The following is a 21510-nucleotide window of genomic DNA, read 5'->3' as shown; positions in this document are numbered from 1 at the left end:
ACAGCTATGCAAAGTAGCTCTTCCACTGAAAAAGGAAGAATGTAAGGCAGTTAGGATCAGAGCTAAGTGTAGAAAAACAAACAAAAAACAAAAAAACAAAACCATTGTGTTCTCGTTTTATCCTTAGTGGAGTCTGCAGGATATAATCAAAGCCAGGTCTGTCATGTTAGCTACTGTAAAAACTATTGTATTTAAAAACAAAACAAAAACCAAACATTAAAAGCTGATTCTACTTAACTTTTCAGGTGACCAGATTAGACAAAGTAAATGGATGTGCAGTCAGAGAGAAATCCATCTGTTAGTGGGCTTAATTTCTCAAGGTCATGGAGAAGGACAGCTGTACAAAGCTGAATAAGGGCAAGTCGTACTGCATCCTTGATCCATGCTCTCCATGACCACTTGCATGCAAGGTCTGTAGAAGCTCAGGAAGTCACCAAGAAGAGATGTTTAAAAGCACCAGTTGTTGGGATTTCATTTTAACATTGGGGTTTGTGGTTTGGATTTTTCTTCCAAAATGTTATGACTTTAGGCTTAACACATTAAACTGAAATATGATCGGTCAACTTGAGGACATTGCCATACTTATCTCAACTGAAATTAATTTTGAATGTTACTTAGTAACCTTAAGCATAATTTTAAAGTTGAGGATCATGATTTTTGCCCCTAAGGAGACTGCCAGTGTTTTGATTTAAATAGGAGGTGAAAGATGGGCATATTATTTCTCAACACCATATGGTTTCAACTGGAGGAAAATCCAGACATGCAAATAGAGGGAATTAGGAGAGCAGAGTTATGGGAAGCTGCGTGGACTGTCTCTAGATGCTGTTGGTTTAAAGCTCTCTCTAACAAATTGAGGTCTGTGTGAATTGCAGATCACACTCATGTTGTTTGAGGTAAGGAAACAGATTTTACCTTCTGGCTTTGGGCAGGTTGTGTTCATGAACTTTGTCAGTATCTCTGTGTGACAGGAAGAATATAATTACAGATACTGAAAGCTTTATTTCAGTTCAAAATATGGTTAACTTTTTTTTTTTTTTTTTTTTAAACTGAAGTGACTCGGTGTAAAGAAGTGATAGAGGGACCTCAATAGACTCAAAAGGTGGGCCCAGGTCAATATAATGAGGTTCAACACAGCAAAGTGCAAGGTTTTGCACCTGTGCTGGACTATATATGCCCAGGAATATATACAGACTGGAAGGAGAGTAGCCCTGCATAGAAGGACCTGCGGGTCCTGGTAGATGAAAAACTTACCATGAGCCAGCAGGCTGCTCTTGCAGCTCGGAAATCAAATGGTATCCTGGGCTCCATCAGAAGAGGGGTGGTCAGCAGGGAGAGGGAGGTGATTGTCCCCCTCTGCTCTTGTGATGCCTCATCTGGAGTACTGTGTCCAGGTGTGGAGCCCTCAGTACAAGAAAGACAGGGAGCTGTTGGAGGGGGTCCAGAGGAGAGCCGGAAAGATGATCAGGGGACTGGAGCACCTCCCTTGTGAAGACAGGCTGAGGGAGCTGGGCTTGTTCAGCCTGGAGAAGAGAAGGCAGTGGGGTGACCTCATTGCAGCCTTCAGTACCTAAAGGGAGCCTACAAACAGGAGGGGATGCCCTGTCCCTGGAGGTGTTCAGGGGAAGGTTGGATGGGGGCCTTTGGCAGTCTGGTCCAGTATTAAATGTGGAGGTTTGCAGCCCTGCCTGTGGCAGAGTGGTTGGAGCTTGATGATCCTTGAGATCCCTTCCAATCCAAGCCACTCTGTGATTTTATGAAATGTTTTTCTGCTGAATGAGTTTCCAGTCACTTACAGCACGCCCAATTTTCATGCTCTAAGTGAGGTAAATGACTTAAAACAAATGTTCCCTTCTGTCTGTTTCCTCCAAGCACGTGAAAACCACCTTCCAGTTGGGTGTTATTCAGTACTAGTGCATGCTCCTCCTGTCACATCGCTTCTGAAAGCTTCCTCTTGGTTTGCTGTCTGTAGAGGTAAGAGTGGTCCTCTGACAGTTATACCTGTCTTGTCCACTGAGAAAAGCAGAGGTTTGAGGGGAAAAAAATAAAGCTTACTGTCACTTTCATGACAAGTATTAGAAAGATCACACTATAGGAAAGTAATTGCTGGATCTACGATGCTGGTATCCTGAAAATAAGGGTGCCCAAGGAAGGAATCAAATCAAACATTCAGCTTCTGCATCAGTTTTGTGTACATTTGTAGCTGTTTGGAGCAATTGGAAATGTCAAACATTACAGGCAGAGTTAGGGTAATGCAAAGCTTGCTGCAGTGGAATGCATGTGATAATATTAATCAATGTGTAACACATTTGCATCACTTATCATATGCACTCCATTTCCACGGACAGGCATGGGAAAGAATATTGCAGAAGGTTGCAGGAAATTAATTTTTTTACTTGACTTTTTTTTATTTTGGAGGCTGTTATTCAGAAATTAGGAGAGACAGAATGAGTCTTGAATAGCTAGAAAACAGATGGTGCTAGAGGGCTTAAAAGAACATTTTCACGTACTTCTGCAGTGCTATAACACAAGTGTGTTCACATGCAACCCACACGCAGTTGCGTGGTGAAATCCTAGATTCACTGGTTCTTTTTTTTTCTTTTAATTCAAAGGTAAGAGTAAAGACAATTTCTTGTTTTTAATCATTCATTCATTGACTTATTTAAGCAGCTTCATGCTTACGCTTTTGAAATGTAAGGTTTTTTGGGCTTTTTTTTTTTTTTGAAAGACTGTCTTCCATTCCCCCATTATTTGATCTGAGTACGTTTGGTTTTCCATATCTCCATCCAGAGGGAGCATTTTCCAGTTCACACTTTTTTCACCTGACCTCATAAACTCTGCTTGATTTCTTTTTCCATACTTAACACTTGCACATCAACTCTTCTCCTGCAGGTTCTACAAAACAATTGATGGGAGTCAATGCTTTAGCTAGAGATGATTAGGATTCTTTTCAGTGTCCCATATTTCAGTTAATAGGAAATAGATCTACTTTAAGGCTGGCCCCCCAGGTCAAGAGATCTACTCTGAAGCTGGCCCCTTATTTGGAGGGGAAAGAGAAACTATTTCTCTCGTTGCCCTCAAAGTCAGCCAGCTGCAGTGCCTTGGATTTATACAATCTCTTCACCTTCACATGCCCTTCTAAGCATGACTACTGCATTTAATTCATTTTCCATGACATTATTCCTCCTTGTCCAAGAAATAAAAGTCTCCAATTGTCAGAAACTCACTTGTCTCTTAATGAATAAACAAGTGTGTTTACTTATTTCTGCATCTGAGTCATTTCTCACACACACAACTCTTGCCTACGCAGGATTCTTTTTCTGAACAGCAGCTAAGGTCTAGTGTTCATTAGATACTACGTGCATATTATTTCCAAGTTCTGTGAGATTGTGTCAGACAGAAACTAAAAGTAAGACAAGGCATAATTTAATCAAGAGTGACAATCCCAAATGTCCAAATCCTCGCATTACTTGTGTCAGTGTGCATACGAAGATTGAGTTTCAGCTTGTTTCAACATTTAAGCCAATTCCTGGCTTTTTCAGGTGTATGAAAGCTGGCTAAACTCCTGTTACAGCCTAGGGCTTTTTAAATAAGGTTGGCTTCCTATGTATGTGTTCAGTCTGGAGCTGAAGAAGTGGAACAGGCAATTTTGTTCATTAGTTTCAATCCACATGCACTCGTGTTTTGTGCCATTGTACCAAACATATTGACTTAACCACTTAGCAAAAACAAACAGGAGGAGGGGGCTGCATTTCCACAACATAAAGGGGAAACATTCCAATTTCCTTGACTGTTTCTTTTTGCAGAAGTGGGGATGCAATTTCATGGATTCAAAATTTTTTATTTTTTATTTATTTATTTATTTATTTTTGGGTGTAATGGCATGGAAGACGTTACTGTGTCAAGAATGAACCTCTTCTAGAATCAATCTTAGGCCTAATGAAATCCTTCCATGCATTTCACCATGCAAGTGGATCTTTTTTCTTTCTTACCCCACCCTCCTCAAATCATCTTCCATGTATATCTTTGTGTGTGTGTGTGTGTATGTCAGGTCCTGATGCCAGCTATTATGTGCAGTTCTCTTGATCTTGCTCTGCAGTTTCTACTGCTTCTTCAAATGACTGCATGTTAGTGAAAAATCTCTATGCCAGATCCCATAATTTATGGTACAGTGCTGTAAGTCACTCTTTCAGCTTATCCTATAAGTCATTAAATTGTCATTCAGTTATTGATATAATTGATCTGAGATTTCCCTCTCCATCTTATAATAGCCTGTCTCACGTTAGTACAGTTTTCATTGTGCTCCTTGACTTACTTGTGCTTGCTTGCTTAATGGCTGTCAAAAATAACTTTTCTTCTTCCTGAAAGGGAAAGCTCTTAATGCTGTCTACATAGTTTCAGTGGCTGTTTCTGAGTCACCTATCTGTTATCAGCTCAATAATCCCCACAGTCTGGGACTTCCTGTGTCTGGCCTTCCCATTCTGTCAGTAGGCTGCTGTTTGTGCCACTGATAAATCCACGATTGCTGATCTTCATTGTTACCCAGGTATGCTGTTAGACCTAGTTTTATAGAAGCATTGCTTTCAGCAATTGCTCTCACCAATTGTGAGAGTCTGCATGCTTTTTTAGCATGATCTTTGGCTGAAATATCAAATGAAAACACACGATGCTCAACACAAGCATGCCACTGTGGGACCATTGTAAACGGGTGTCATAGCCATCGTTTGCTATTTCTTTCAGGTTGCATAAGGATTTAGTCACATAACATCTTATTACTTCCATCTTCACCCTAATCTCTGCCCTCAGTTATTTTTCCTAGCTTCTTTCAGGCCTTAATAAACTCTCCAGTTTATTACAGATCAGCTTGTAAAGAGGCTACTGAACTTTTCCACGTGTATATCCCCACTAGTAGAAAGCTCTAGGAACATATACTTTATTAAATCTTTCCAGTTAGCATTGGGTTTCTAACCAAATTATAATTGTTTGCTGTGCTGTCATTAAATGTAAATGATCTTTTAATTTCATACTGTGGTGGTGCTTGGCAGGAAGGATTTGACTCCTACATAAACAGTGAGAAAGGAGCAGCATTTAGCTCCTCCTGAGGGGGAGAGGCAGGGGATGAAAAGAAAAAGGAGTCCCAAGAGGCAAAGATGTTCTCATTTCAGGTCAGCTTTTCCTGTGCTTGTTTTTTTTTTTTTTTTTTAATTTTAATTTTAATTTTAATTTTTTATTTTTTTATGGAAAGGAAGGTGGAAAGGTGGGGGTTTTTGTTTTGTTTTGGTAGCGTAAGCGGTTGCCAAATGAACTGTTGATGGCTGGGCAATATCATCAGTCTTCAGTCTAGAAAAAAGAGAAATCACCATAGAAGTGAAATAATGATTGTCAGTAAAATGAGACTGAGTTAGTTGAAAGCAATCTACTTTGGATTCTCAAAGAAGAGAAATCTCACCACTGTGATTTAGTGAAGTAAAAAAGTTGACATTACTATGCATCTTTTCATACAAAAATCTGTGAGATGAACAGGGGAATGACAGGGCTGCTTTGTAAGGAGTGAGTGTAATTAACAGAGGACATCACAGAATTTTTTTAATACCTTATCCTTAATGCTTTTTCAGAAGAGAAAAAGGAAAAAAAAGTAACTTATTTTAGCAAAAGAGTCAGGTTTAGGTTCCAGAAAAACATGGCTTGAATTACATCCTGAAGAACTGAATTCCTATTGCCTTCAGTAGGAACTGGATCAGTCACTTAATGAAAACGTTGAGTAACTGGTTTTATTCAGTTTTATTAGACTTTATTATGCTTCCCTTGAGACCTTTTGGTGCATATGGTAGTTAATCTGCTGGGAGGCCAGGAGTTTACTTGCATATCACACATGGATCATTTCAATATCAGTACTTAGTGCTGTGCAGACTGCAAGCATTATGCTCTAAGTATTGCTGGTGAGCATTCTGGCTGTGGCATCAGTTTTCAACACCTTTCCCTTTTCCACTTTCATTGTCATGTAGGGGTGGAACAATCTTAAGTCAACTTCATTTATCACAGAAAACTCCGTGCGCAAGGGAGGAAACATAAACAAGGCAGTTAAATAATGTAATACTTGTAATTGCCCCCTTTAATACACAGTATTGAAAAGAATTGATTCAACTCTGGCTTCTAACACTTCCTCGGTCGAATTGGCAAAGGCCTAAGCTGGAAGAATCATTTTGAGAACTAGGAATGTAAATCATTTTTCTTGAATGTAAATGGCCTTATTTTAAAGTCTAAGTCTTCTTTAAAAGTACAGCTCTGTCTGTGACTGATAATTGATTCTCATCTCACTCACTGCTGAAGAATAAATTGTTATTAATTAATAAACTGTTACGTTTATCTGAAGGAGTTTAGAATTAACTGTGGCAAATGGTACCAAAATACATCACCATGCCCTAAATCCTTATTCTTTTTTACTATGTGATTACTTGGGCGCCGGATCAAGGATGCTGGCCTATATATGGTGAAAGGTGGATGTTCTTATATGCATAATCTATTGCACCACTAACATTCCTTCTTCCATCTTTAACACTCTAATATACTAACACTTGGCTTGGAGAACGTATGGAAATTACTACTCATCTTGGCTTTGAAGAAAGCTTCATTTAATCGACTGTGAACTCTAAAGAGGTAAAGATAAGCCTAAAATGACTGTCTGGCTTGTAGCTGGCATCCTGAATGGAAGTCCTGTCTTCAGAGAGAGAGGTCAGTAGCCCTCTCTGGTTAGTTTTGACTGATGCTACAGCCAAATTTTGGAAAACAGAAAGCAGATACTTTCATCTGCGTATTCAGTTTCATACAACATGTTTAAGTTGCCTATTGAGTATTTACACATGCTTTTACTATTTGCTTAGACAAACTCCTCTGCTCAATCTTCAGATCTGAAACAGACTTTGTAAAAATAACTCAATGGATTACAGGAACCTTTTCTGATCTGCATCTACTGTAAGGCTTGGTCTATATTTACTGTAATGAAATTACAGTAGGAGCTTTAGAAGGCTCTACTGGTATGAGCCTCTGTGGTTGCTTTTCCTGGAAAGTCTATCAGGATTCAGTATATCAACTGCCACTGGAAATCATTCCAGCTGGAACTACGCTGATGAAATTTTTGTATCACCTATTTAAGTCAATACTTTTTTTGTTCCCTGCCCCCTTATGTCAGTCACTCAACACGGAAAAGCGTGGTGGTGTTGCTGAAGTGCCTGGGAGCTTTATTAGGTTCTACATGAAAACTGAGCTCCTTGCTCAGTGAGAAATATCACCAGGCATAAAACAATAAAGGTTATTTTGCCCCAAAATGGAGATTTAGGGATTTTGAAGAATGCCTTTATTCTGGCCTTATTTTCCACCAGAAATATTTATTACAAAATCAGAAATGTTTGCAGTTGATTTGTTTAAAAAACATAGACGTGAACTAATGAAGTTTATAGATCATTTCTAAAATACTACTGTATTTATACTGTATTCATTTATAAAATACTACTATATACAACATAGTGTAAGAGATGGTTTCACTAAACAGAGTGAATACCCCTTAGAGTATTTGATAACATGAAAATCAGTTTATTTTCTAACTCATACAGGGTGGTTTTTAAAACCCAGCTCTAGCACAGCTAGAAATATTGTGACAAGCAGTTACCATCAGCGCTTGACATCTTTATTTCAAGTTGAGTTTTTTTAAAATCCTTTTTCCATCTAAGGGAGTTTAATTTCATGTGATTTAACATGTACAAATCCCTGAAAATGAAAAAGAAATGCAAACAAGCTATTTTCCATCTCACCATCATGTCTGTGGAGAGGGGAAGCACGAGCTGACTTACTGGGGCTTTAGAACAACAAAAACTCAGAGATGGTCCCTAAATAAAACGGTATCTAATTACTGGAGCAATAGATGTCACAACCTTTCAAACTTTTAAACGTAATAGAAATCATCTAAAATAGCTTTTTGTCATCCTATAGTAAGAGGGGACTGGATAAGAGGTGACATAATGAGGGAAGCCACAAAACAAAACAAGGGGGATGTTGTTGGGGGAGGGTGCATTCTCCATGTTTTTCAGGTAGGGACATATTACTTTATGCAATCTGATCATAGGGTAATTCAGGTTGTAAGAGACTAAGATAAATTTGTCTGCCATAATGCACGTTGAAATGCTCTAAGGTTACTCTGGTGCAGATGACTAATTAATACCCGGAATTGGCTCCACAATTTGCACTTTTCCAGATTTGCAGAGTTGAGGTCTCAGATTCCTTAGACGTGCGCTCAGGCACACAAGTGAGTTCTTAAGCATCTAAAATCAACCTTATGTTCTATCAGCCTCACCCTTTTCTCTGAGAAGACATTCATACACACCAAGTCCAATGACAAAAGGATAATGAAAGCCAATGATAATAACAGCTGCAGGGAGCTCTTTTCCTTCCACATTCTCTTGGGAATTGCTCCCATGACCCCTTTTGTCCACACCAGTGAACTCTCGGTAGGCAGCAGCAGCAACATCTGATACAAAATGGATGTTGCAGTGGTTGGAAACTTTTAAAAATAGAAATGTATCTAAATCTCACCTAACTAGCTTTTAAATCTGATGGCATTGCATGATTTTGCTCTGAATTTTATGATGAGCTCTAGAGATTAGGTTTCATAATCTCTGCCAACAATGTACTTTTAATGTCTGTAATTATGTGTCTTGCAACAACTTATTAGGAGACTGTTACACGTTCTTGATGGCATTTTCATGTCGCTGAATCCTTGGGGAATTAGGCAAACGCACCGAGCAACCTGCAGATTTCTGAAAATTGATTTCCTCTTTCAAATATATTTAGAAGCATTGGTATAAGAGATCTAAGAAAGTCACTTTTGGCTAGAGAGGAGAGATCACTCTATCAGTGGTACAGTCAAATAGCAGCAAAATGCTTCCCTAATAGCATCAGCAGCATTTGCAGCAAAAAATGTTGGAATCTGAGTGTGTGTAAAGGTGTGCAGTGTGACTCTGGGGCTTACCACTGGGCTCAAAGCCTGCCAGGTGGTGGTGATGAGATGTTCTAGCTTGCTGGGTTCACAAAGCTAAACCTTACCAACACTGGGATCTTCTTATTTCTGGCCTGCAATGCCTCTGAAGTAATTGTGAATATATATTTAGAAGCCTGTTTAATTTGTAGTTCTGAATAACTCTGAAAAAAAGCCCCCCTAATTGCTAGGATACAAGAAATGAGAGTTGCAGCTACAGATGACAGTGCATCACAGTGGCTCATATTCAGTACAACTTAATTGAAATGCATCCAATTCTTAGCTTTCCCAATCTCATTAACCTCTGACCTCAGCAGTGCAAATTTCTCTTTGTGCAGCCACAGGTGTGATGAGTTGCATTATTTTGCTGAACGCCTTTGGATTTTACAATCCATAAACTCACAGTATGTAGCCTACATCATTTCTGAAGCTGGCCTAAAGTCACACTGAGTGACTCCAGACCATGATTTGCTTTAGGTTGCTGAGTTTGGCTTGCAGAGCCCAGTCCTGGTTCCATTAAACAGTAGGGTTCTTTCCATTGGCTCTTACAGGACTTGGCTGGGGTTTATCACATGCAATTCCTCTGATACCCTCTTCTCTCTGAAATATTCTTAAAGAAAATTGTAATATGATTTGAAGAATAACAACATCAGGCCAGACTTTCAGTTCCTGTAAAGCAGAATGGATTTTTTTTTTCATTTCAGTAAAACTATGCTAATTTACACGAGCTTAATATCTTTACATACAACCTAATATCTCTTTAATAAGCCACAAAGCTCTCTAAACTCATTTATATGATAACCAAAACAGCTTAAACAATATTTCACATTGGAGCCAAAGTTCTGTGTAATGAAACAGCTTTTTTTTTTAACCTGACTTCTGTAGAATATTGTGGATATAATCTTTTGATTTAGTCTTAATGCATAGCAGAACAATCCATATTTTCTTCCTCTCTGATGCTATTATGTGATAATGTTTTCTTAGATGTTTGCCCCTCACAAGATTCCAGTGTTTCAGCTGAAACACAGATTGTATAGAGAACAGCTTCAGTGGCAGCCCTGCCTCACACGCAGCACAGATAATGAAGGTTCACAGCAATCTCAAACACGTTGTTAGATTTGATTTAACAGGAAGGATTTTTGCTGTTATAATTTGCTGTGGAGCAGTGGGAAAATTCATGAGCGTCATGAATTTGACATCGATAACCAATGAATAAAATGCATTATTATGCTATGCAGTCTTTTCTTTCTCAGAGCTCTCATGTAGTGGAAAAACTGGATGATGTGGATTAAAAAATCACAGACAAAAAATTTCACCTTCAGCTGAAATGTGTTAGAGTGGAAAGTGGTTTTATGTATCCATATACATGACTTATATGTAAGAGAATTCATTTATGTCTCTGTGAATCTGGAACAACTTCAAAGTTCTTCCGAATTTGTGTTGGTGTAACTGAAACCAAAATATGGCTGTAGGACTAAAATGGTGAACTTGTGGCATAGCACAGCAGAAATAACAACTGTTTAGGATGCAGAAAAATCCAGTCTCTATAGCAGGCAAGCATTCAAGGAATTCCAGTCCAATAGGAGTAAGATAGAAGATGTACCTTTAAGTGAGATTCAGGAAAGAACATGCCAGCAGCAGGTTTTATTTGTCTGTGCAGCAATCCTTAAGGGAAATTGAACCAAGTATATTTTTCACTAACTTTCTATTCCTAACTCTTAATCAAAAGTCCAGATTGTACCTTCTTTTGGAAAGTGAACCCCTCTCATAACATGGGGGAACTGAAATCCAGCAGCACCTCATTTAATCCCACTGCAGTATCAGATGTAGTGGACTGAAGTTGTTTTGAAAATGCTTTTACTCCAAAAGTTTTGGAGGGGGGTGGAGGGGAGGTTATTTCTCCAGATATAGTTTATAAGCATTCAAATAGGAGATAGGTGCTAAATAAAATTCAGTAAACCATTGTCTCAAGGCTTTGTCAGCATTTGAACAGCACTTTTCAATTTAACGTAAAAACCATTTGCTTCCTTTATGACTAAAGACATGACTCAAATCCCGTACTGCTGTAGGCTGGTCATACGGTTTTAAATTCAAAATGAGGGCTTGAAGTTAATGTTTTATTCATGTCAAAAGCGTATTTTTGGGCTGAGGTAGGGCATTCATATGTTTTGGTTTGAAGAGTCACCTTTTTGCCTTCTATCATGTATTTTTGTTTAATGAGAGATTATTGGTTTTATTTTTTTGCTTTGTCATTTTATGCTGTGCCTACCGATCTAGATTGTTGCAAAAGGTTAATGGGTGGCATAAATCTCAGAACTGTAAATAGTATCAGCCCTCTAGTGAGCTGTGGGCATGCAGAACAACGCACACATCCATCACAGCCATAAGTCCAAATGCCACTGCCAGAAATGCGTTAAAGGCATTTGTCCAAGGGTGGTGTTTTCACAAGGTAGATCTTTAATTTCTTGTGCTGTGGCTGAATGATTCTTTGCATCTATCCTGAATAGATAAGCCAGCTTCTAGACCTATAAAATAGTATCTTCACCAACACATCTGAGGAACACCCCTGTCCCATACCTGCTTCGTTTATGCTAAACACATGAAGACCAGGATCACAGTGTCGTATGACTTGAAAAACATGTAGACATGTTTACATCAAACAGGAAAATATTTAAAGATACTATTTCACTTTCTTACCGTTTCTTCTTACTCATAGTTCTGAAATTTAGATGGCAAACGTTCTACTATTTCTTTTTCTGTCCTTTTATTGTAAAGCAGACTACTAACGTTAAGTCTATGGATACAGAGAAAGTGCAGTTTTTTCCAGTAGGAAAAATTCCACCGACTGGCTCGCCTTGAAGACTTCTGTTTTCCTCTCTTATGTCATTTCAGATGCTGCACAACAAGCATGTGATGGTCCGTGTTGGAGGAGGATGGGAGACTTTTGCAGGTTACTTACTGAAGCACGACCCATGCCGAATGCTGCAGATCTCACGAGCAGATGGGAAAACCTCTCCAATCCAGAGCAAGTCTCCAACTCTCAGGGACATGAATCCAGACAACTATCTGGTTGTTTCTGCCCATTACAAAACCAAGAAGGAGATTAAGTGAAATAAGCTTCCCATGCGATTGGGACTCTATATACGTAGGTCCAAATTATTTTCACAAGTGTAGTAAATTTAGTTCATGCTTTAAAAGGACTTCAGAAAACTTAAGACAGACTGGAAATGGCAGCCCATTTTGAAGATCTCTGAATTGTAGAACTATTTATTTCTAGTACTGTATCTTTTATAGCAAAATACCCCTGCTAGGTTAATTACTACAGTCCTATAAGAAATAGACATATATTTTTAGCCAAATTATTATTCTTTAATACATGAATGTATACACAGAGTTACATAAAGGTGTGAATCCTGTTAATGGAAGAAATTACATAATACAAGATATTTGTATGAAAATGTTATGACATTGAATCCTTGACTGTTAGGCTAGTTGAAAAATATATCTATGCAGGTGGAAAGAAGTATTGGTGAGAATTATTTGGTAATGCCTCTTGAAATGGGAATTGACTGGTTTTTATGGGTTGGAAGATTTTTTTTTAACCAACAGAGTATAGACTCGTTGCATGCCAAACAACTTCCCAAAGTGATTACTTAAGAAAAAAAGCCCAAGAAGAAAGACCCACTAGCCTTGTACTCTTTAAAGCTAAAGACAATGCTTAGTGCTAGATGTGCATGTAGATCCTTCCTGTTCCTGACGAAGCTGCCCCATATAGAAAGAGGAGGAAGCCAAGAGGTTGCCCCTTCCTCTTCCAGACAATAGTGTTGGCTAGTACGAGCAGGATGCACAGCCAAGGGAGGGGGGTTCAAAAGATGAATCTGAGATTTTCCTTCCCCTTATTTGTAATTCTGCTGGTCATGCCAAATATAAAATATTCATTACCCTGTCAGTTGAGTGATTCACATTCTTGTAAATCATTCACACACCTCTAAAATAGCTAAAGGCGTATTGGGGCTTAGTTCACAATTTTGGCTTCTCTTCTTTGTTTATATTTGGTAATTTATGTGCCTTATAACTTCCTACAAAAAATCATTTTATAGGATTATTTCACTGACTTATAAATTTGAGCAGAACTTATTTCATTACAAATGAAATAAACATTTTAAAAATACACATTTTTGGTATTTGTAATCTGTACTCCTGTGCTTTGCTGCTACTGACTGGATGCCTACAGCATAGAACTTCTCACTGACCTTGTAAGAAATGGAACAGAGAGTGTTGCAAGATAGCACAGAAAATACCTGGATTTTATTGAAAAATAAATATTTTTTCTTTGCAGGAAAGAAAAGGATCAAGTTGTTCTGGAAGTTTTAAAGTGTCAGTTGGTATTCCTCTGTGTTTTTCTTTATAAGTTGAACTGGAAGGCATACAAATGCATACAATGTATACATATAAGGATGTGCTGCTGTGTTCTTTAAAGGCAAAATTTCTACTGACTAGAGCAAGATAGGATCAAGACTTTCCTCTTTCATGCTGGATGCCTTACTGAAATAAGCATGTTTTACCATGCTTGGCAGAAGCACCCACCTTACTGCCTACAAATACCTGCTCAACACAAACAGCACACAACTGCTCAGCACACTAAGCAGCAGTATGGAACTCCAAGCAGGTCTTTAGAAAGAACTTTGTAGCCTTCATTTTAAGCAACTTTCTAGGAAAAGTAAATATAAACTCAGCCAGACTTTTGAAAGGCCATAGCAAGAGCACATTTTCATAGAAGCAAGGTACTTAGGCCTCCTAGGCTAAATAGGAGTGGGAAACGTAAGCCTTATGGGAATGGGAAAGCAAAATTAGTTAAAAAAAGAAAGCACAGAAGCACAGCTGAGAAAAAAAAATGTTCTTAATATATGCAGAGAGATTTGTTTGCAAATTAAGAGAGAAGAAAAACTTGAGAAGGCTTTTGGTTGTCTATTTTTGGAATGATGGTTACTCCTTCAAGTATAAATTGTTGTGTTTCCATCATCCAAGATTAAGTTTACATACTGTGTTTTCTTTGAAATGTTTGAAGATATTTACATGTTGCTAGATTAAGAGCAGATGCTTGTAGTTACACACACAAAAAAGTGTATTTAGATTTATTTCAATATTAAGCTTCAACAAATAATCCTGGTAAATCCGAACCAAGATTTTAAATAATAATTAAAAAGAAGAACTGATGTATCTCATTGGACTTCAGCTATCAAAATAATCTTTTGTAATCTCAACCTTCTCAAACGCACATAAGAACAGTTCCTAACACCTGGACTTAATCAGTAACAGAATGGGAGATCTTGGAGATTTTGCAGGACTTTTTACAGCATTGCCCATTAACACCTGACATGACTGAGGTGGGGGCTTGCTGCATGAGATGCATCTGGGGTGGATGTGGTGAGCAGAGGAGCAGTTGAAGTGGAAGCAGCAGTAAAACCAACCAACCAACCAACCACTGCAGTAAATTAACCAGTTATGCAAACAAGGGTGGGAATATCTCATTTAGAAGGCAAGTGTATCTTGTGATTGAAATGGCTTTTTCTTATTGTATTAGACCTTATGGTGACGTAGGAGTTGTAGAATTTACTGAGATGCAGTTTGCTCTGAGTAGTTAGGAGCCTGAAACTCAATTTACCAAGCCAAAACACTACCAAAATCTTGTAGCAAACAATGCCCTTGTTATCTAACAATGATGGGAACAGAACTGCGTTCTTGTAGGAAGGGTTTGTGGAGGAAAATGTGTTTCACTGGTTAGATGTTGTGAGTAATATTGCAGTTTCTGTTTTCCCAATATATGATATTAAGGTATCTAGCCCAGACTTTTAGGAGACTGCACTGAATAGCAGAGGATCAACAGGAAGGATCTGCAACTTCCATCTCACCCTCTGACTGAGGAATGGCCTGCTGAAACCATGAAATAGTTGCTTGGTAGAAGAGCCAGGTGATGCAATCAAATGAGAAGATAACTGAGAGGAAGGGTGCTTCACAGTGATTTTTGGCTTACTTGATCTCTGTATAACTCAGTTGAAAGTGAATGCTGAGAATACTGAAAGCCACATACAACCAGGTTGCTATGAGCTGCAGCACAGCCTCTTTTCAAGGGCTGAGCTGGGTCATAGAAAAGGCAATACAGAAGCACCTGTGAGCTGTGAACAAGCAGTGCTAAGGCTCAAGATGGTTAATCAGTGTAAATGGATTTTAAAAGCTGTTGTTCTACAATACCAAATAAGCATTGCAATTCTGGAAGCAATTCAGAAATACTTTGGAAATTCTCATTATAAAACCTGTTACTGGGTTGCGCAGGAGGTACCTTATGTCACCTTGATGCTCATATACTACCCACAGTTTTGTTTTGAAGCAGGATTATGCACATAATTGAACTGACAGAATTTTTTCTTTTTTTTATTTTAGCAACAATTGTACATTTATTTGCATTACCACCTTGGTTTGTTGTTTTTGTTGTTGCTTTTTTTTTTTTTTTTTAATGACATTTCAGGGAAGGTTTATAAAATCCATGGTAACCAGCTCAAGGGCTGTTTGGTGGGGATGAGCAAAATAGTGAAGTGTGAATACGTGTGTGTGGGAAGGCAGAGCAAGCCTCTTATGAGGCCCAACGCTGAATTCATTACATGTGTTCATTTTAGATCAGGGAGATGTTTGTGGGTTTGTCATACCACAGTGTTACAGAAGCATCCTACAGATAGTTTGGTTCCTTTAGGGCTTGCGTTTCCTACTGCCTTGCTGGCTGCTGATGTATATAGTACCTGACAGGGAAGGAAGAACTGTGTTTTTTCATTGCTTTGCTTCTTAGCCTGTTTGGAATCTATGGTAAAGTTAAGCAGATGTGTGAGATCCCAAAAACATGTATGGTGCTGGAGAGGTTCTTTGATCTTAGTCCTGCTGCTGCACCACTTGTGTCTGATGAGCTGCATCCCAGAGATTCAGTCTGTTTTTGTGCAAAAGCCAAATGCTGAAGCCATCTAGTTCTAAGGGCTCACAACGGTGCTACCTACCTGTGGGGACACACAGCTTCTGTGTCCTTCCAAACCTCAGGAAGTCCAGCCCCAAACCTTCTGTGTGTGGCATCATGAGTATAGTTTGACAATATGCAGTAGCAGATGGCTTCACTCTCTCTGACTGCACCAATTGTTCTACTGCTGGGAGTCAGCCCTTTCATTGCAATGTAGGAGTACTGCTCTCTGGCTACCAGGAGTTTTTCTAGTGCCCTGCTTTCAGAAGGCAGACAAAAGGGGTAGTTACACTGCTGTAAAGCAAACAGTATCAACCACCTAGCTAATCTGAGTAGAATTTAAGCAGATTTATTCTCTTTGGTGAAATAAGCAGTTAGGACTAGGGGAAATGACAAAGTTCCTACTACATCTGATATTTACTTAGTGAACCACAAAGTGATAAGAAACAGGGAGGTACCTATTTCTAAAAGTAGCTTTTACCTTTACTGCTTAATGGTATTTTTCAGGTAACTATTACCTGTGCACTTCTGATCTGCAATATGTTTTACTTTTATTCTGCACTGAAATAAATGTTACTAAAAAGTTTATGAAAACAAGAAGTGTTTCTATTCACCCAAATAATTCCCCAGGCTGAGTTCAGATAGGGGTCACCCAAACAATTAAATATGGTGCAGAAGCCTGTTTAAAAACTACTTTTTTTGAATGTACAGGTTTGAAATAGCCCCCGTGACAAAGCTCAGTGCTGAGTGCCACATAAATATCTCTGTAGGATGCCCACTGCTACAGATATTGGATCAGAATTCGCATTTCAAACCTACATTTAATATTTGATGACATTTTGATGTATTTTCATTATACTTAATTGGTCATAGTCATTTTATTATTATTATTTTTAAATACAGTTATGTGAACAAGTGCCAACAATCAAAGGAAGCTAAAGGTATTCAGCTGCCAAGGACACAAGCTTTTAGCCCCGGTACTACTGTAAGATCTCTTTTTTGTACCTAATGACTAAGGCTAAGCCAGGAACTCACTGGGTCACAACCATACTCCTAAGACAGCGTGAGACACTATTTGGGGAAGAAAAATAAGTTTTTACTTCAGGAAAGGTTAAAAAAAAAAAAAAAAGCCTTTGCAGCCTCAACTAGGTCAAAAACGGGGTCGGTGATGCACTGAGGCAGACACGATGCTCTCCATGGAACGCAGGCGCTAGGCTCTTCGTGTTGGTCATGCTGCAACAAGCTTTGCTCATCTATCAAAGCAGTGGCTTGAGGTCACTGGTGTGGAAGTCTGGCTCTACTGTAGGTTAGGCAGCTCCAAATAATCAAAGGCAGTTTCACATTAGGAAAAGGGATTACAGACATCACAAGATACAAAAGAAAAACAGCAGAGCTCCAAGCAGTTGGCAAATGTGATTGCACTGTAACAAACCCACCCAGATAGCACAGAAATCTCATCAAAGGAACCATCCAAGAGCAAGTCTTTAATTTTGTTTTTCAGAATTCTCTGAAGTGCAGTACTGCCCTCTACGTTCAAAATAAAACAATTCATCAACAGGATCTCAAACTTAGTGTTTACCTTCCAGTGTTCATTATAAATACATACTCTAAAGGAATTTACATACACAAGCAAGGAGAAAAACTGTCAGGCTCACAATAAAACAGCTTCCTTGCTGCAAGTGCAAAACAAGCTTTATAAAGATATTTTTTTAGGTAGTGTCACAAAAAAAGCTTCAGTTTCTAACGGCCTGCTATGGATCTGCTTTAGTTTTTTGGGTTGGTTTTTTTTTTTCCTTTAAGAGAAAAAATGGTGCTAAATCCTCAAGTAGTTCAAAAGTAATTAGGAAACCCAAGGGAGATGCATATGCAGGGGCACCTGAACTGTGCCTAAATTGGACATACGCAGATATTGTACCAATTGACCACATAACACACACGCAGACTTACAGGTAAAGGTCACTTCTTTGTGAGAAAACCCTTCTTGCTCCCTTAATAGGGAAGCAAAATACGCGCACACAGAACAAAAATTGGCCAAAACCTAATCGTTCAGAGGCTGGAGTTGTTCATTTTCTTAGTACTTGTTTGCACATCTGCCCTCCTATGATGGCAAAGTACCGCTGAGTCTTTGTATGCAAACAGCAAGAAGCCACATGATGAGTAAGTGCCACTCCGCTGCAGAAACTGGCAAGTTCTTGGCAGTAAAAATCAATCTCATCTCCAGAAGTCACGCTTCTTTATCCAACCTGCCACTACACACAAAAACAACAACAGTGAACCACGGGTTTGTGTGAAAAGGAAGACAGATATCTACACCACAAGACAATAAACTCCCCAGTCTAATATAGGCTATATCCTGAAAACGATATGGACACTGTGCTTGCTGATAGCAGACACAAAACTCTATGCCCAGAGTTTTATTAATGTGAATCCCCTCATGTATAGCAGTAAGGGGAAGAGAAGAATGCTTATGAAGCCTGAGTTTGAAGAATTGGTTACATCTACTGCCCCAGAGAGCTTCTAATTCTGTTAAATTTCCAATTTGCCTTCAAAGTTTACTTCACAAAAGTTGTAGTCACAGCAGCAGTAGAATTCATTAGGACATATGCCAGTGTAGTATGTTTGGGATTTTGGTAGAAAAACAAAGCTCTCTGCCATTCATGCTGTCCCAGTGTGCCTCAGAAATGAAATCTTGAGCACACAGTGTGATAATGACACATGCTTCCATTTCTCTTCCTCCTGGGTTTTTCATTTCCATCTTGTGGGAAACAACAAAAAAACAGGATATTCTTCACTGGATTACACTGTTTCATTTTTAAACTTACTCTCAGGCCTCCTTCTCCTCCAGCACCTGATGCTGCCATTCTTTTTTCTATTTCTTCCTGCTTCTTTTTCTTTTGCTCTACAGAGTAAGCGTTCTTAATACCTCGAGAGGAAGCCTGTGAGAAAACACATTTGCAGAAAGACAGTTATCTGAAAAAGCCAAACTGAAAGTCTTGGCAACAGCATTTTGTGAACTCTGGTTTGCATGAATTGACTGGAGCAGTATGTAAATGCTACTATGACAAAAGAACAGACCTTTTCATATACCTCTAGATATTGAATGCTGTCTTTCCTGTAGTTACATGAAAGAAGTCTTGTTTCCTATTCATACATCTAGATAAACATACTTAACCACACGTACCTAGTTTGCATGTCTGAAGACTCAAAGCCACGATTTCTCTTTCCCATAAGCCCCACAAGCATTTGGTTTTTAGATTTTTTCCAGTGTCTGGGCCTAATTCTGTGCTTGTGAACAAAACTAACTAGGAAGAGACAACTCAGGCAGGTAGAATAACTTTCAAGAAGTTTTTCTGTTTCCTAATTCCTTTGTATCTCTTCCTCTTGTCATATGGACATCTAAAAGATAGGATACTTACAGTGGAAATAATGACAGTTTCTATTCTAACAGTAAGTGGATAGAAAAAGCTGCAGGCTCCATATTGCTATGGCAGAAATTGATGTAGCCTTTATGTGCATAGAAAAAACAACAACAAAAACATGCTGGTAATGCATGCCCAGGTTTTAGGAAATCCAACTTTTAAAGAGTGGTGTGGGAAAACCAGCCTGTGTGATAGGTCTTCCTTCAGGGGTCTTGTGGGCAGCAGTACCACATCCTGCAGAAGCACATACATGAGAAACCTGTTGTTGATTGTCTGCTTTGCATCCTCATAATGATGGCCTAGCAAAGCCCTAGACTAGATGACAGGAATGCCGGATACAGGGAAAACATAGTTAATGCTGTAGAATGACAAAGAAAATATTCTTCAAATTGATTTTCAGTTAAGTTCAGGGTTCTGATATTACAGCAGGAGCCATGCAGAAAACCTTAAAATCTACAAATGGAAAACAGAAATTATATCCCTCAAAATTCAAGGCACTTACAAAGAGCATAATTTGCAATGGGCAACGATGGTAAATCTTACCAACAAGTACTGACTTAATTATATCCTGTGACTTCTAGCCTCTGGGTACCTGGCCTTCTAGGTAAGTTAGGAACGTATGTTCTCTACAAGAAACCAGAAGGAAGAGCACCTTTCATGTGCAGGAAATTCTCAAGCAGAGACAACATCTGACAAAGTACTTTGCCTCTCATACTGGGCAATTGAATTAGGTGGCAAGCAAGCTATCTTATCTGTTACTCAGCATTCAGGGCTTAAAATGCACTCCTAGTCCTGCAAAATCCTGGCAGAATTTTCTCTTTTTCTTCTTACAGAAAGTAACAGCACATACTTCTGTTTTCTTGCGTTTTCTTTAGTTAGCCTAATAGCTAGTACAGAACTCCAAAACTATCTGCAACTAAAGTTGCTTCACTGCAACTTCCTCCAAGGAAACCATTTCAGCAACGTAAGAGCTAGATAAGAGAGTTCAGGTTAGACGTAAGGAAGAAATTCTTCACCTCAGGCAGTGAGGCACAGCAGCCCAGAGAGCTGTGAGTGCCCGATTCCTGGGTGTTCAAGGCCAGATTGAATGGGGCCTTGGCAGCCAGAGCTGATGGGGGGGGCAACCAGCCCATGGCAGGTGCAGGAACTGGCTGGTCTTTGAAGTCCCTTCTAATATAAGCCATTCTACGATTGCAGGAGGATATTGTCTTTTGTGTACTTCTCAAAAGTGTAAGTAAAGGAGTCATCCTCGAACAAAAGCCCAAACCAAGCTTTGAGATTCAAGGTTACGGGTGGATTCCTTTTACCCATGCCTGATGGGTTTGCTGCACAAACCGCAGCTCCTTTCCCCACGCAACCGTCACCTAAACACATTCTGAAGGAAGGGCGTTGCGCCAGGCGCAGTTACCTCCATCTGCCTCTTCTCAGCAGCTTCTGCGAGCTGTCTTCTTTTAATTTCCTAAAGGAAACATGAAAGACGGTTATTCCAACCCGTTTTTATCCGGCTTTTCCCCCGCACGGCCTCCCGGGTGGAGAAGCGGCCGCCCCCAACGGCCTCAGGGCGGGAAGAGCACCGGGCGCGGCCTGCACCTCAGCGCGGGCGGCCGCCGCAATCCCCCCGCACTCACCGGGTCGGGCGTCTCCACCACGTCCTTGACGGCGCCCCCCATGCAGGGCAGGCACAGCCCCATGGCCGCGCCGCCGCACGGCTGCCTGCGCTCCGCCGAAGGGGAGGCAGCGCCCCGCCCCGTCACAAGGCCGAGTGAGCCGGGCCGCCGGGGGCGGGGATGAGCTGTTGGGCGCACTGTTCTAAATGCGGCCTTAGCAGAGCAGGGAGCGGGCGGAGAATCGATTTGCTCAGCCTGCTGACCGTGATCCTTTCAACGCGCCACGAATACCAGTGGGCTTCTGGGCCGTAAGGGCAGGCTGCCGGCTCGTGGCCATCGGAACACCCAGATCCTTTTACCTCAGAACTCAGTGTCTTCTGTTTACAGTAAATGCACGTGTTTATTTTTACGTATCTGAAGCACGAGACGTTTTTATAGGACTCAGCCTCATGCACTGCT

The 21510-nt window shown here is 39.7% G+C and overlaps 2 protein-coding genes across 2 annotated transcripts in view; one reads left to right on the top strand and one right to left on the bottom strand.

Moving 5' to 3' along the window:
• GAS2 (growth arrest specific 2) overlaps nucleotides 1-13147 on the top strand; it is a 74652-nt gene extending 61505 nt beyond the window's left edge. Inside the window, exon 7 of the mRNA XM_042832772.1 lies at nucleotides 11918-13147. Within this exon, the coding sequence (XP_042688706.1) occupies nucleotides 11918-12136 (219 nt within the window). The 3' untranslated portion in view covers nucleotides 12137-13147. The remainder of the gene's footprint in view (nucleotides 1-11917) is intronic.
• A 3731-nt stretch (nucleotides 13148-16878) lies between these two features.
• On the bottom strand, nucleotides 16879-21167 carry LOC122167886 (small VCP interacting protein). The gene is made up of 4 exons (XM_042832771.1): nucleotides 21073-21167; nucleotides 20853-20903; nucleotides 18848-18961; nucleotides 16879-18274 (listed from the first exon to the last, which is right to left on the bottom strand). The coding sequence occupies exons 1-4, from the start codon at nucleotides 21133-21135 to the stop codon at nucleotides 18260-18262; spliced, it is 243 nt and encodes an 80-aa protein (XP_042688705.1). The 5' UTR covers nucleotides 21136-21167; the 3' UTR covers nucleotides 16879-18259.
• Nucleotides 21168-21510: the final 343 nt, after the last annotated feature.

Source organism: Centrocercus urophasianus, unplaced genomic scaffold (assembly GCF_019232065.1).
Source record: "Centrocercus urophasianus isolate 14NV4802_14NV808 unplaced genomic scaffold, USGS_Curo_1.0 seq_4, whole genome shotgun sequence".
Classification (NCBI taxonomy): Eukaryota; Metazoa; Chordata; class Aves; order Galliformes; family Phasianidae; genus Centrocercus; species Centrocercus urophasianus.
Note: the sequence above shows the minus strand (reverse complement) of the source record. Positions and strands in the feature narration are given on the sequence as shown.